Consider the following 16,005-nt stretch of genomic DNA (forward strand, 5'->3'; position numbering starts at 1 on the left):
GATTTAAAGAATTAATTTGTAATATTTTAGCAATATAAAATATATATACCTGAGTTGTGAGAAACAAAATCCTTAGCTTGTTTTGCTTTTGCGGTTACCTGCACACAAACATAAAAATATTAAAAAAAAATTAGTAAACAATAATTTTATTCAATACAATGTCTAAATACTACTTAAAGCACAGGTGTACATGTATATAGGCTATTGCTTAATAAAGGTACACCTTTAACCCCCTAATGACCAGGAGTATTCCATGTCTTTGCAAAGTAAAGCTGGCCATACACACAAGGTGGATGGAGGAATACCCCCGCTGGGACAATGTATTCTGACAGTAGCATCCACATCTTTCAAAATATACTGATCATTGGCAGCAGCAGCTGATTGAGAAAACATTTCCAACATGTCCGTTTACTTATGTTGAGTGGGGACAGGTGCACACTAATTGAAATTTCAGGCTGAACAAGTGGAATTTCAGCCAGTGCATGGACAGCTTAAGACTAGGCATATACACAAAGATCTCTCCTGTTCAGCCTGTGAGCATAATCAAGGGAATCTAATAGAATCTTCCGTATGGGCTATTGTATGCAGGCAGCTACAGCACCCTATCATTATACTCGAACAGTGACTGTATCGGATTGTTCGGCAACTGGATCCTTTGATTTGGTTTGTCAAGCCAGGTGGTGCCAACTGGGCCACCCATGGCTCGAATTTCGCTGATTCTGCAGGCTAAAATTCAAGCCATGCATGGCCAGGTTAAAGGGGTTGTAAAGTCAGAAGGTTTTTTTTATCTTAATGCATTAAGATAAAAAGCCTTGTGTGTGCAGCAGCCCCCCTAATACTTACCTGAGGTCCATTTAGATCTCGGCTCAGGAGCCCCCATAGCAAGCTGCTTGCTGTGGGGGCACTCAACAGGAGGGAGGGGCCAGAAGCACGGAAGCGAGGCCCAAGAAGAGGAGAATCGGGGCTGCTCTGTGCAAAATCTTTGCACAGAGCAGGTAAGTATAACATGTTTGTTATTTTTAACATAAAAAAAGAGACCTCAGTATCACTTTAAATCTCATCAATCATTGTTTCCATTTCAATAGTAAAGCCTGGTACAGACTATCAGAGGATTGAACGAAAAAAATCTGACAGCTTAGGTCGGGGCCAACGATTCGATGTTAGTACCTCAATCTTAGCTGCTGAGCTGTTCGGGAGCCAGTTGGCCACTGCTTTTCCAGCATGCTTGTCCGACAAAACGGCCGGCTTCTGTTGGACTGGCTGCCATACACAAGGGGCAAATGTCGGCTGGTTTTTATTGAACCGGCTGATGTCGCCCGACACTTGGCCCGTGTGGCAGATCTAAAGGACAACAATTTTTCAGGGGATCCCTCTCAGTTGTGTGTGAGTCAATGTATGAAACAAGAAAGCTATGCATTCTACAAGAAAATAAGTCCTATAAAGGAGTCCGCCTAAAGTCCTCCCCCCCCCCAAAAAAAAACAGTCAAAGAACCTGTGTATGGAAAAATAAAAAATGTAATGTGCCAATTGTGATACATCTGGGAGGATGGGGCACACGCGCTCCAGACCTCCCACTGAGTCCCAACGATCTTATAGCAGGCCAGGCACAGACAAGAAATTATTCGGGGAGTCTGCTTTAAATTGGCTCATTTGCATAACATCAGCTGTCCCAGCTTCAGAAACTGAAACAAAATTAATAGGCTCTATTCAGATTTCTAGGCAGTTCTGTCATTAGAAAGTTATAAAGGTTTCCATTTAAACTAGAGTACTTTAAATGGGTCCTAAAGAGATTTGAAAGTACTTAAACTAACTCCAGCTCATTCTGTTTGTAGAAAAAAAAACAGTTGCTGCAATATCCCAACATCTTTTGGTGCTTCCTAGACTCGGGAGTAGGATACTTACGCCACCCTGCACCCCCCCAGTGTGTTCCTACACATGGGCAGCAAGCCCATGCGGATGTACCCCTACGGTTAACGATGTCCTAGAATCAACTGTATCTCAATAACAGCACAGGTGCTGGCCGCCCGCCAAGCTGGTGCTGAATGAGGGTGGGCAGATGTGACAGCTCAAGGGTCAGCCGGATTCTACACAAGACAAATAGATGTGTTAAAAACAGTTAGTAGCAAATGCCTTGCCGTGTGTGTGCGTGTAATAAGAAATAACAGTAAATCAAATCATTAACTAGGGACTATAATAAAACTAAGGGCTCATTCACACTATGTGCTGGGTTGATCAGCAAAGACTCAACAAAATCATAGAAAGCGGCATAATGCTGCATCAAGGTGCATTGCAAAAATGCAGCACATTTGCATTTTTCTGCAGCACAATGCACCCAACTAGGCTGAATTAAATAAAGCGTCAATTTGTGACAAGTAAAAAAATAAATAAATAGCGGGATACATTCTAACAATGTATCACACTGCCCCTACACAACGCACACCAACATGTATGTGCTTCATGTGCACTTTGGGCTGAAAGAGTTCTAAAGTTACATTTTTTAACAGTCCATTGAAAGAAAATTGTACTGACTGCCAACACTAAGGGGCATATTTAATTAAAGGGGCATTGACCAAACAGGTCTCTGCAGGTGAATCTCCTAGGCGCATGTGTTTATTGACGATAGTTCATTACCAGTAAATGTTTGATGAAAGTCACATTTACTGCATTAAAAAGATGCAACCTTCAGCATCTAGGTTTGGTGTGATTCCAGTCATTTCCCTAAGGAAACTGCAATCTTTTGTTTTCTGCCTGTTTGTCCACATAAGTTTGGCTGATAACTGCATCACAATTATTTTATTCACTTATATAGACCTTCTAAGAGAAACCTGAACCATTCTCATCAGAGCCAGCAACTGAGCTGCTGATAATCTGATGCCCTGACCACAGACAGATGGACACATTCCCAGGCTAAGGAAAACCATAAGCTAATGATGTCTTAAAGCTGAACTACAGATATAATCCCAATAGCACAGTTACATTGGCCCATAAGTATACATATTCTCCACTGGGGAAGCGGAAAAAGCAGTGATTGCTGTATTCTGATCATAGGGGGTGCTCGACGCTGCTGCCATTCAAATAATGCCTTGTATTTTTTTTCAGTGAATACAAGGCGTTCCCTGATTGGACGAGTTAGAGAGGAGGGTTGGTAAAGTCACAATCTCCACCCCATCCAATCAGAGAACACCCTCAATTCCTGGCAGCAATGCCAAGCAAGTGCCCCATAGTTGTCAGTGTGAAGAGGGGAAACCACTGGGCACAAGACCCGGAAGACTACTGCAGTGATTGTCAGATTCCAAATGAGCTTCTCAGATATGATTAATGCATGCTTACATTGCACCAAGCTGGACCAATGTAGCAAGGCTATTTAGATCATACCTGGGAGTTCAGCCTTACAGCAGAACTCCATGTTGGACGTCCAAAAGCAGATCGAGTGAGGGTAGGGAAAACATCATTGTCATTGCTCCCTTAGGTTCTAGTTTTCCTATCTGGATTTATCTGTCCTAGCCTGGAACACCAGGTTGATCCTCAATGTAATTCCCTTGATACTGACTATTCTAGGATAGGTTGACTCTTCTCCATGAAGCCCTAGTCCAGGCATTGATACTTTCTCCTACTTTTGTGGTAAGATTCCTCACCTGTAGGTTTGCTCAATGGCTTTTGCCCACCACCCCTCACTTAGACATCCTACATTTCCTAGATTTACTACTATTCTTTGTCCCTCAATGGACGATGAGGAAAAAAAGTATTTTTGTATTTACCATAAAATGTTTCTTGAAATCTATTGAGTGACAGAGGTATTATTGTATTGCTTGCTTACAAAACTGAGGTGTGACGTGGGCTGGCTTTGTTTGACCTTGTCCAAACCTTCTGTAGGCATCAGTATAACCCATATGTCCAAAAATTACTACTATCCTGTGTCCCTCAATAGACTTCCAGGTTATGTGATTTAGACTTAGCTTTCATTAAAATATTGCCTGGTGAATCCACCATGAAGGTCCTTGTTCAGGCACTTCCTGGTAGAGGGTAACAATGTTCTGTTTTTTTTTTTAATGACTTGGGGGGGGAGGGGGGCGCAACGACTTTATCATGGCTTTATTGCTGTGTTCCTCCTCAATTTCAGTCCTATTAACCCAGTGGGGCACCTGGGGACAACTGCTAAAAAAAAAACAAAAAAAAAAAACAAAGATTCCCCCCCCAATTCGGGAAGGTTTCCTCCTATTTCCTGCAAAGTCTCTGAGACAGGAAGTGAAGGAAAATCTCCCCAACAAAGATACCAGCAATAAGAATCAGTTCTAAAGCTGGTAATACACTGGTAGAACTTAATTAGAACATGTTTGTTTTTCAAATGCTCGGGCGGATTCGTTGCTGCATTGCAGGTGACAGTTTCTTGGCAGGCTTGGCCATGTGGGTTCGGAAGAGCATGAGAACAAGCCCAAGCCTATCTCTAGTGAAGGGTAAGTTGAGATATAAGAATGAATAAAAAAAAAGAAAAAAAAAAAAGAAAAGGAAACCACCGCATTTAGCGCATTTGTCACCCAGGGCAACAAAACTATGTTCAGTGATAACAATGAAATCAAAGAAAATAAATAATGGCCAGAAAAGAAATGATGACAATGAGACAATGAAAATTGTTGTTCCTTCCCATTGGTGGTCAATGGAGAAATGCCCACTTATAGTGGTGATCAATGGTGACAAAAGTTACTTATCTGAAAGGCAGAAACCACTCAGTACTCAAGGAACACCTAGTGACTTCTGGAGGAACTCTGGGATTTTACAGAACCCCGGTTGAGAAAAGCTGTTCTTACTCAACCCCAGCTCTATCCCAGTCCATGCTCCAAAAATGTTTTTCTGAAGACCTTGAACCATTTAAACCATCATAAACCAGGAATTAATGATGCATAAGTGAGTGATCTTTGGAACCACTTTTAAAATGGTGTGGGGTTGTTTTTTTGTTATTCTGTCACAGAAAAACATAAAATGAATGCCATTTTCACAATGCACAAACCAACTGATACACTACAATAAAATAAAAACAACTCACTAGTTGCAACGTAAGGAGTCTTATACAAAAAAACTAAGGTCTTGCAGCAAACAGTGATCAGTCAATCTTCTCAAGTTCCAGTAAAAAGCAGGATATTGTCTCGGCCTCTAACCTCCGGGCCCCCCTTCTCATCTAGTTTCCCTTATACCTTCCCTGGCTCCCTACCTGCCAGGTGTGCATTCTTTCTTTTTCGCGCCACTTTTCTGTCTAACTTCCTTCTGCTTTCTGACCTGCCTTTCCTTTAGATCTGCATAGACTGTATATTGCATCACTGCATGGATATTGGCAGACCCAGGGGATGCCCTGTTGTTGAAGAGAACCTCCCCAAGACCCCTTGGTCCTCATGGCTTTATGAAAAGGCCCATTTTTCTGCTGTTGTGTCAGTTCTTGTTTTTTCCTTCATATTTACATTGCCTCATTTTTGGCTATCTTTGAAAGCTAACCCTTGTTACAACTGTCAATGCTAGCCCCTGTGTGGGCAGAACTATAGCATGTTAGCTACTTGTTAAAACTGAACAAAAAAAATGGGTTGAAACAGAAAAATAATGTATTGAAAGGAAGCGTGCAAGTGGCTGCTACAGGCAAGAAACAGTTTTTCATGAATAAAACACAACATGGCTGACACTAAACAATATTCTTATGCTCCAAAAATAATCTATAGACTTCCACTACCTAATAAGTCTGTCATCTACTTTCTGGCTTCTTGTAAAGTGCTCCGTGAGCTTCTCAATCTCTGAGCAGCGCATGTTAGATGTGGTCATGTGCATTGCTCTATGCTCATTACATATTCCATAGTCCATCCTAGGAACAAGCAAGAGAGGGTGGCTACATTCCTACATACAGTGGAAACAAGGAGAAGGAACGTAGCACCCTCTAACAGGAAGTTGGATCACAGCAGCAAAAAAAAGGGATTTGGAGATGACAGAGCAATAGCAGGTACTTTTTTGAGTTAAGAATACAGATTTGAACAGAATTTTTTTTTAAACAAGAGTTTAGTGTCACTTTAAAACCCCAACATGGATGACGTGGGTTGAAGCTTCTGGAAGGAGCCTGAGGCCAGAATCCTATTTCTTTCTTCTAAAAGGTTCAACCTGAGAAGGGCTTAGTTTTTCCTTAAATTAACTTCTACTATTTCTCTCTGGCGGCAGGAGGAACGATTTATCTGAGCCGGGCACCACTGCTCGTATGGCGAGGCAGCTCAGTAATTAAGAAAGTTGCTTTAAATCTATCCACCTGTCTGTTGTTTTGCTGCCTACCTGAGCCCTTTTCCAGGCAGCCGGCAAATCCCCTATCAGTCTGTTATCGCAACCTGAATGCAGGAGATTAGTAACCACAGAGAGACGCCGAGTTGGTTTACATCCTCCCGGGCCAAAGAGCCATACCGCTTCACAAGTATGAAATCCGAGAATTTGTGGCCTTTAATTTAAAAAACCTGCAGCTAATAATCACATTATGGCCTGTTTTGCATTTCAGACAGTTTGTGTTTCCTGTTATTTTTACAATTTAAGTAACCTTTGTGGTTACAAAAGTCATCTGGTGAAAGCTATAAATTAGAAATGTAAACATTTTACCCGTGCGAAGTGTGTGTGTGGGCACTGTAAGATCACGTAATTATAATCATATTGCTCTGTACATCAGTGTCACCGGAGCAGCAGCACTGAGTGAAAACTGCAGTAACCAGTTGGTTACAAACTGTCAGTAAAAGAAGCGTGCCTGTCGGTGCCGCCAACAGCTGGCAGAACCCCGAAAACCCAAAGCGCTCGATTATAGAAAGTTGGAATTTTGACCACCAGCTCTGTCCTTCTATGCCTTGCTGATTGCTTAGTGAGGTGTCCATCAGATTTGAGGTCCAATAGCATGGAGAGGGAGCGCCAAAGCACCAACTTTCAAGCTGAAGATGATATTTTCATAGTATACTTAAGCAGGTTTCGCCTGTTTGAAGCCCTATGAAGGATTTTATACTGTATAAGATGATCTCTTGCTGAGCCTAGTAAAAGGAGTATCCCACATATCGTCCCAATCGTCTCCATCCATTTGTGAGAAATCAATACACCAGGCACTTCTGCAGGACAACAGGACCTTGTTCGTGTCAGTCAACAGCTGTTTATAAATTATGGTGCCTTGGGTAGTGTGTCATCTTGTAGCAGAGCCTCTAAGTAGCTGAATTTGACAAGTGAATCAGCCTTTTGCAGTCCCTGATACAGCAGGGCTGGAGTGTGTGAGGAAGAAGCAGCACAAGCAGTTAATCCGTTCATGTACTGACAAGAAGCTTGCTGATAGGAGGAGAAAGCAGAATGTCAGACAGATGAGCTCATCACTGTGCTGCATCTCCTTTCACCTTTCAGTCAGATGCTGGGGTAGACCCAGGACGACCTGGGCTCAGAGAAAGTGAGTTGAATGATGCTGGCCATCAGACCCAGGTCATCTAGCAGTAGAAAATAATACAGTGCGGGAAATCTCTAAATTGAAGGCAAATATTGCTTGTTATTTTATCTTTTAATGGGTTTTTCATTTAAATTTTTGCTAGTTCTACTTTACAATCAAACATATTCTTTTTCTGTGTATTCGTTATATAGTGGTGAACAGAACCGAATGGAGAGACTGCATTAAAATGCTGTTTTCACAACTGTTTATGCCTTGAAATATGTTATAAAATTATATTATTAACACTGAATATACTGTACACGTTGATATACTTAACTGTGATTTCTTACACATAATGTAATATAATTCAATAGAAAAAAAATAAATAATGAAAGTAACTTGTGTATACAGTGCCTTGCAAAAGTATTCACCTCTCTTGGCATTTTTCGTGTTTTGTTGCCTCACAACCTGGAATTAACATTGAGGATTTGCATCACTTAATTTACAGAACATGCCCACAACTTTGAAGATGTATTTTTTATTGTGAAGCAAACAACAAATAGGACAAAATAACAGAAAAAGTCAATGTGCATAACTATTCACCGCCCTAAAGTCAATACTTTGTAGAGCCACCTTTTGCGGCTATCACAGCTCCAAGTCGCTTTGGATAAGTCTCTATGAACTTGCCACATCTTACCACTGGGATTTTCGTGTATTCCTCCTTGCAAAAATGCTCCAGCTCCTTCAAGTTGGATGGTTTGCGCTTGTGAACAGCAATCTTTAAGTCTGACCACAGATTTTCTTTTGGATTGAGGTCTGGCCTTTGACTAGGCCATTTACACATTTACATGTTTCCCCTTAAACCACTCAAGTGTTGCTTTAGCAGTGTGTTTGAGGTCATTGTCCTGCTGGAAGGTGAACCTCCGTCCTACCCTCAAATCACACACAGAGTGGTACAGGTTTTGCTCAAGAATATCCCTGTATTTAGCACCATCCATCTTTCCCTCAACTCTGACCAGTTTCCCAGTCCCGACTGCTGAAAAACATCCCCACAGCATGATGCTGCCACCACCATGTTTCACTGTGGAGATGGTGTTCTTTGGGTGATGTGATGTGTTGAGTTTGCGCCAGACATAGTGTTTTCTTCGATGGCCAAAAAGTTAAATTTTAGTCTAATCAGACCAGAGCACCTTCCTCCATACATTTTGGGAGTCTCCCACATGCCTTTTTGCAAACTCAAAACGTGCCATTTTGTTTTTTGCTGAAAGTAATGGCTTTTTTCTGGTCACTCTGCCAAAAATTCCAACTCTATGGAGCGTACGGCTTATTGTCGTCCTATGTACAGATACTCCAGTCTCTGTTGTGGAACTCTGCAGCTCCTCCAGGGTTATCTTAGGTCTCTGCGCCGCCTCTCTGATTAATGCCCTCCTTGCCCGGTCTGTGAGTTTTGGTGTGCAGCCGTCTCTTGGCAGGTTTGCTGTTGTGCCATGTTCTTTCCATTTGATTATGATAGATTTGATGGTGCTCCTAGGGATCATCAAAGATTTGGATATTTTTTTATAACCTAACCCTGACTTGTACTTCTCAACAACATTGTCCCTTACTTGTTTGGAGAGTTCCTTGGTCTTCATGTCAGTGTTTGGTTAGTGGTGCCTCTTGCTTATGTGTTGCAGCCTCTGGGGCCTTTTAAAAAGGTGTGTATATGTAATGACAGATCATGTGACACTTAGATTGCACACAGGGGGACATCATTTCAATAATTATGTGACTTCTGAAGGTAATTGGTTGCACCAGAGCTTTTTATGGGCTTCATAACAAAGGGGGTGAATAGAGAGGGGACGGAAAGTATTCAGACCCCCTTAAATTTTTCACTCTTTGTTATATTGCAGCCATTTGCTAAAATCATTTAAGTTCATTTTTTTCCTCATTAATGTACACACAGCACCCCATATTGACAGAAAAACACAGAATTGTTGACATTTTTGCATATTTATTGAAAAAGAAAAACTGAAATATCACAAGGTCCTAAGTATTCAGACCCTTTGCTGTGACACTCATATATTTAACTCAGGTGCTGTCCATTTCTTCTGATCATCCTTGAGATGGTTCTACACCTTCATTTGAGTCCAGCTGTGTTTGATTATACTGATTGGACTTGATTAGGAAAGTCACACACCTGTCTATATAAGACCTTACAGCTCACAGTGCATGTCAGATCAAATGAGAATCATGAGGTCAAAGGAACTGCCTGAAGAGCCCAGAGACAGAATTGTGGCAAGGCACAGACCTGGCCAAGGTTACAAAAAAATTTCTGCTGCACTTAAGGTTCCTAAGAGCACAGTGGCCTCCATAATCCTTAAATGGAATACGTTTGGGATGACCAGACGTCCGGCCAAACTGAGCTATCGGGGGAGAAAAGCCTTGGTGAGAGAGGTAAAGAAGAACCCAAAGATCACTGTGGCTGAGCTCCAGAGATGCAGTTGGGAGATGGGAGAAAGTTGTAGAAATTCAACCATCACTGCAGCCCTCCACCAGTCGGGGCATTATGGCAGAGTGGCCCGACGGAATCCTCTCCTCAGTGCAAGACACATGAAAGCCCACATAGAGTTTGCTAAAAAATAAACACCTGAAGGACTCCAAGATGGTGAGAAGTAAGATTCTCTGGTCTGATGAGACCAAGATAGAACTTTTTGGCCTTAATTCTAAGCGGTATGTGTCCCAACAGTGAAGCATGGTAGTGGCAGCATCATGCTGTCTGGGTGTTTTTCAGCTGCAGGGACAGGACGACTGGTTGCAATCGGGGGCAAGATGAATGCGGCCAAGTACAGGGATATCCTGGACGAAAACCTTCTCAGGTGTGCTCAGGGCCTCAGACTGGGCTGAAGGTTTACCTTCCAACAAGACAATGACCCTAAGCACACAGCTAAAATAACGGAGTGGCTTCACAACAACTCCGTGACTGTTCTTGAATGGCCCAGCCAGAGCCCTGACTTAAACCCAATTGAGCATCTCTGGAGAGACCTAAAAATGGCTGTCCACCAACGTTTACCATCCAACCTGACAGAACTGGAGAGGATCTGCAAGGAGGAATGGCAGAGGATCCCCAAATCCAGGTGTGAAAAACTTGTTGCATCTTTCCCAAAAAGACTCATGGCTGTATTAGATCAAAAGGGTGCTTCTACTAAATACTGAGCAAAGGGTCTGAATACTTAGGACCATGTGATATTTCAGTTTTTCTTTTTTAATAAATCTGCAAAAATGTCAACAATTCTGTGTTTTTCTGTCAATATGGGGTGCTGTGTGTACATTAATGAGGAAAAAAATGAACTTGATTTTAGCAAATGGCTAAAATATAACAAAGAGTGAAAAATTTAAGGGGGCCTGAATACTTTCCGTCTCCACTGTACATACGCATATGCCAATTATCAGTTTTTTATTTCTAAAAAATAGTTTTATGTATATATTTTTCTAATTTTACTTCACCAACTTAGACTATTGTGTTCTGATCCATCACATATAATTCAGATTAAAAAAGCATTGAACTAAAGGCTGTAATGTAACAAAATAGGTAAAAAGCCAAGGGGGTGAATACTTTTGCAAGGCACTGTATATACAGTATATATATACACATATACACACACTTCCATCTATCTACAGTATCTATCTTTGGATATCTATCTATATATCCATCAAGCTATACATTATCTATTTATACACATACATACATGTTTCCATCCATCCCTCTACTGTATGTCTATCAATCTATCTATACATATCTATCCGTCACTCTATAGACTATCAATCTACATACACACATTTTCATCCATCCATCTACTGTATATCAATCAATCCATTTCCATCTTCCCATCCATATCCCTCCATCTATACATTATCTATCTATATGAATCTATACATCAATCTATACATTATCTATACACATACATACACATGGATCTATCTATCCATCTATTTATCTATCCACACACATACACACACTTCCATCTATCTATATCTATCAATCTATACATTATCCATCTATCCATGTCTATACACATCTATTAATCAATCTATACATTTACATTGTAAAGTGCTGCGCAAACTATTGGTGCTATATAAATCCTGTATAATGATAATCCCCCTCTTTTTTTTATATTTATACATATAAATCTCTACATATCTATCAATGTATACATATACAGAGATATATAGATCTATCTATCCATCTACACATAGTTGTCTATCTATCTCATTGCATACTTCTAACAACTGGCCACATTTCTGATAACAATAATACTAATGATAATAATTGTTACACGAGAAGGAATAATATTGAATCGTATGTGTAGTTCAGAATTTGGCCTTTGATCTGCAGAATGAGCAGAGCTTGAAAGGACACGGGCCAGGATAGTAAAGACTACACAACGACTTCTTCTGTTACATGGAGTACAATGTCTGCACTTTTTTTATTTATTTCTTTATTTGTAATAGTAAACACAAATCAGATGGGGGAAAATGGGTGGATTGTTCTTGAAGACCAGGAATGAGCTCTAAGCCCCAGGCTAGGGGCCGTGTTCAGAAAGTGGGTCAAGCAACAGATGTGAGTTAGCTGATGGAAAGAAGGGGCTACAGGTAACCAGGTCAGCAGGCAGGAGCGTGATTATAGCACACACAATCTGCTTTTCCCTTTCATAATCAGGGAAACAACCTAATTAACCCCTGCATTAAATTCACTAACTGTCTAGGAATAATAAAAAGTCTGTATATGCTTCTTGCTTCTTTTAGTGTCTGTGTACAAGTAAAAAAAACAAAACAAAACAAAAAAAAAAAAACAACTGTTTATAGCCTATGATATATGTATCTCGAACATAAGTTTTGCTCATTGACTAGTAGTGATTGTGTGGTCTGTGCTGCTCAATAGTTGTGCCTCACTGCTCCGAATACAGGAGGGCTTATCTTGTTATCTCAGCAGTCATTTGGTAATGCTGGCTATACACTAGTAGAACATCGTTTGAAATATTTGTTTTAAAGTGGTTGTAAACCCAGACAAAATAACAAAAAAAAAAAAAACAACCTGAAAGACAAAGGTATAATGAGCTAGTATGCATCACATACTAGCTCATTATGAAATACTAACCTTAGAACGAAGCCCTGCAGCAGCGACCACACACCGCTGAGACAGCTAACATCTTCCCCAGTGTTTCTTCTGGGTTTGCAGTCTCTGGCACTATAAGTGGCCGGAGCCACTATGACGTCACTTGTGGGAGCCGCCGTTTATGGCACAGGCTCCGGCAAGGTAAGTCGGACCTTCAGAGCGCATGTGATGATGACATCAGCGACTGCATGCACTCTGAATATCTCCTAAACAGTGCAAGTTTAAGAGATATTCACAGTACCTACAGATAAGCCTTATTATAGGCTTACCTATACAGTGATGAGAAAATTTAAAGGTGCAAAATGCAAAGTTTTTCTCGAATGAACTAATTTCTAACAGTGCATGTGGTTTACGCTCAGGAAAGTTCATTCACCCCAAAATCGAATGTTAAAAACAAACCTTTATTGAAGTACTTTTGAACCACATTTGTCAAGTCCTCAAATGTGCTGAAGAGACTATTTCTACAAATATTAATTTGAAAATCTACTGGTGTCTATAGCCAGCTTAGGTCCTCATATTACATAGATCTGTTATGCCCTGTACACACGACTGGTTTTGCCGTCGGAATAAACTCCAAAAGGTTTCTCCAACGAAATTCCATTCAAGCGGTCTTGCCTACACATGATCAACCCAAAGTCCGACTGTCTAGAACGCGGTGACGTACAACACGTACGACGGGACTAGAAAAAGGAAGTTCAATAGCCAGTAGCCAATAGCTTCCATCTCGTACTTGCTTCAGAGCATGCGTCGTTTTTGGTCCGTCGGAACAGCATACAGACGATCGGTTTTCCCGATAGGAATTGGTTCCTCCGGAAATATTTAGAACATGTTCCATTTCTAGGTCTATCAAAATTTTCGAAAAAAGAAGTCCGATGAGGCCTACACAGGATCGGAATAGACGATGAAAAGCTTCCGTCTGATTTTTTCTGTCGGACATTCCGCTCGTGTGTTCTTTAGATTGTAAGCTCCAATGAGCAGGGCCCTTTGATTCCTCCTGTATCGCTTGCTGACCACCTAACTGTAAATATATATTTTACATTAAATATCGGGGTCATGGCAGCAGCTAGCTGCCATAACCCTGGTATCTTTATTTACAGCAGGCAGCCGGCTTTCAGATAAAAGTGATCCTGGCAGCGGATTCACCATGGGATCACTTTTATACGCGTCGGGAGAGATGCCCCCCAGCATTCCTGCCGTTTCCTGATGGTTCCCGAGCTTACCGGAGCCGTCGGTCCCAGGAACCGATCCAGTGTGGTCGATGGCTGGGCAGGAAGCCGAGTGAGGGCAAGATAGCCCCCCGCTCGGCTCTATGCCCTTGAAGGACCGGAGAGACTTCTGACATCACTTCCACCTCTCGGTCTTAAAGAGGAGGTCCGCCCACCGCTGCAAAATATAAAAGCCAGCAGCTACACATACTGCAGCTGCTGACTTTTAATAATTGGACACTTACCTGTCCTGAAGTCCAGCGATGTCAGCACCTCAGCTGCTGCTGCCGCCATTGCGGGTAAGGGGACCCGACAGTGTAGCATTACAGCTTCACACTGGTTCCTTACTGCGCATGCGCGAGGCCCCACTACGCTCCCCTACTGGAGGAGGGGGGAGCCGAGCTGTGACGTAATGCGCCACGGCTCAGGCTCCCAGAAGTGGGGACAGGATATTGAAAGGTGCCAAATGTGTGTGTGTGTGGGGGGGGGGGACAAATGAGTAGAAGTTCCACTTTTGGGTTTTAAAGGGCTGATTTTTCTTTTTGTTAAATGCAAAATGTCATATTTTTTTTATTTTTTTTGCTTTTAAATGTAAATGAGAGATCTGGGGTCTTTTTTTTCATGCTTATTTCTATAATAAGGGATGTTTACACTCCTTGTATTAGGAATAAAAGTGATAAAAAAGGCCAAGCAATAATTCTAACACAAGACCTCCTCTGTAACTCTAAACATGTAAAAACTTTTAAGGCCTCATGCACACTGGGTGTTATAACAACGTTATAAAAACGCCAGTAGCTTTGCAGTGCGTTTTTCAACTTTTTTGCAATAGCGTTTTTTAGCGTTTTTACACTTTAGTGTTTTGTTTTTGTTTTTTTGAAGAAAATTATTATTATTTTTTTTTTAGTGGATCAAAAACGTTAAAAAACGCTGGTGAGCGATGTTATTGAGTGTTTATCGACGTTTATCAGCGTTACAGCATTTTTACAGCTGAAAAACGTCTCTCAGAACCCAAGCATGGACACATAGGATAACATGCTGGAGAGTTTAATGACTGTAGAAAAAAACGTCTACAGCCAAAAACAGCAGCTGTAAAAACGTAAAAAAAACATCCAGTGTGCATGCGTGTGCAGCGTCACCTATTGAGAATTTTAAGTACTGCAATTTGTCGCCATTCTACGAGAGTGCATAATTTTAAAGTGTGAGGTGTTAGGTATCTATTTACTCAGCGTAACATCATCTTTCACATTATAATAAAAAATGGGCTAACTTTAATGTTTTTTTTTTTAAAAAAAACTTTTAACTAGAGCTGCACGATTCTGGCTAAAATGAGAATCACAATTTTTTTTGCTTAGAGTAAAGATCACGATTCTCTCACGATTCCCATGGCGTAACATCTCGCATTATACAAAAAAATTGGGCTAACTTTACTGTTTAGTTTTTTTAATTCATTTAAGTGTATTTTTTCCAAAAAAAACTGCATTTGAAAGAACACTGCGCAAATACAGCGTGACATAAAATATTGACCACCATTTTATTCTGGAGGGTCTCTCCTAAAAAATATATAATGTTTGGTGGGGTGGTTCTAAGTGATTTTCTAGCAAAAAATATAGATTTTTACTTGTAAACAACAAATGTCAGAAAAAATCAGGGTCAGCAAGTGGTTAAATTGTATTGTAACTGAACTGTCTGCCCTGGTGTTGTAAAGCACTGCACAAACAGTTGGCACTATATCAATCCTGTATGATAACAACTTGCTAAATCTAAAATAGAACTGTATAGTCAGATTGTAATGGTCTTGGTGACATTTAGAAAAGATAGCGTTATTTATTTATATGACAATAATTCTACATTGGTATTCTACTTATAACAATATGTTTGAAAATATACAGTGCACAGACACAATGACTTTCCATAGAGCCCCTTATGATTGTTTTACTAGATATTCATATATTAAAAAAACACATCTGAGAAAAGAAATACCGTATATTATAGGCTGTGCACACCACAAGGACCAATCAAAATCTTACTTTGCATTCTGTGATAATAAGAAACAGAACCTGATCGACTGTGGCATGAACAGAGACACTTTTTTTGTCTCAAGTATGTTAACAAGAAGTGATGAGGTGTCCTAAAGTGAATCTCCAGGCAAAATCTTTTCTTTTTCGTTTTGGATAGAATGGAGAAGGGTCAAGCCCTCTGTCGAGTTTTTATTGTAATCTGTGTCCCCATTGGAGGCATTCTTT

At 40.8% G+C, this 16,005-nt stretch overlaps 1 protein-coding gene across 1 annotated transcript in view; it reads right to left on the reverse strand.

The window, feature by feature from the left end:
- Positions 1-16,005, reverse strand: part of DNAJC1 (DnaJ heat shock protein family (Hsp40) member C1) — a 230,608-nt gene that overhangs the window by 12,895 nt on the left and 201,708 nt on the right. Inside the window, exon 10 of the mRNA XM_073629761.1 lies at positions 50-98. Within this exon, the coding sequence (XP_073485862.1) occupies positions 50-98 (49 nt within the window). The remainder of the gene's footprint in view (positions 1-49; positions 99-16,005) is intronic.

Source organism: Aquarana catesbeiana, linkage group LG05, assembly GCF_042186555.1.
Source record: "Aquarana catesbeiana isolate 2022-GZ linkage group LG05, ASM4218655v1, whole genome shotgun sequence".
NCBI classification, from domain to species: domain Eukaryota; kingdom Metazoa; phylum Chordata; class Amphibia; order Anura; family Ranidae; genus Aquarana; species Aquarana catesbeiana.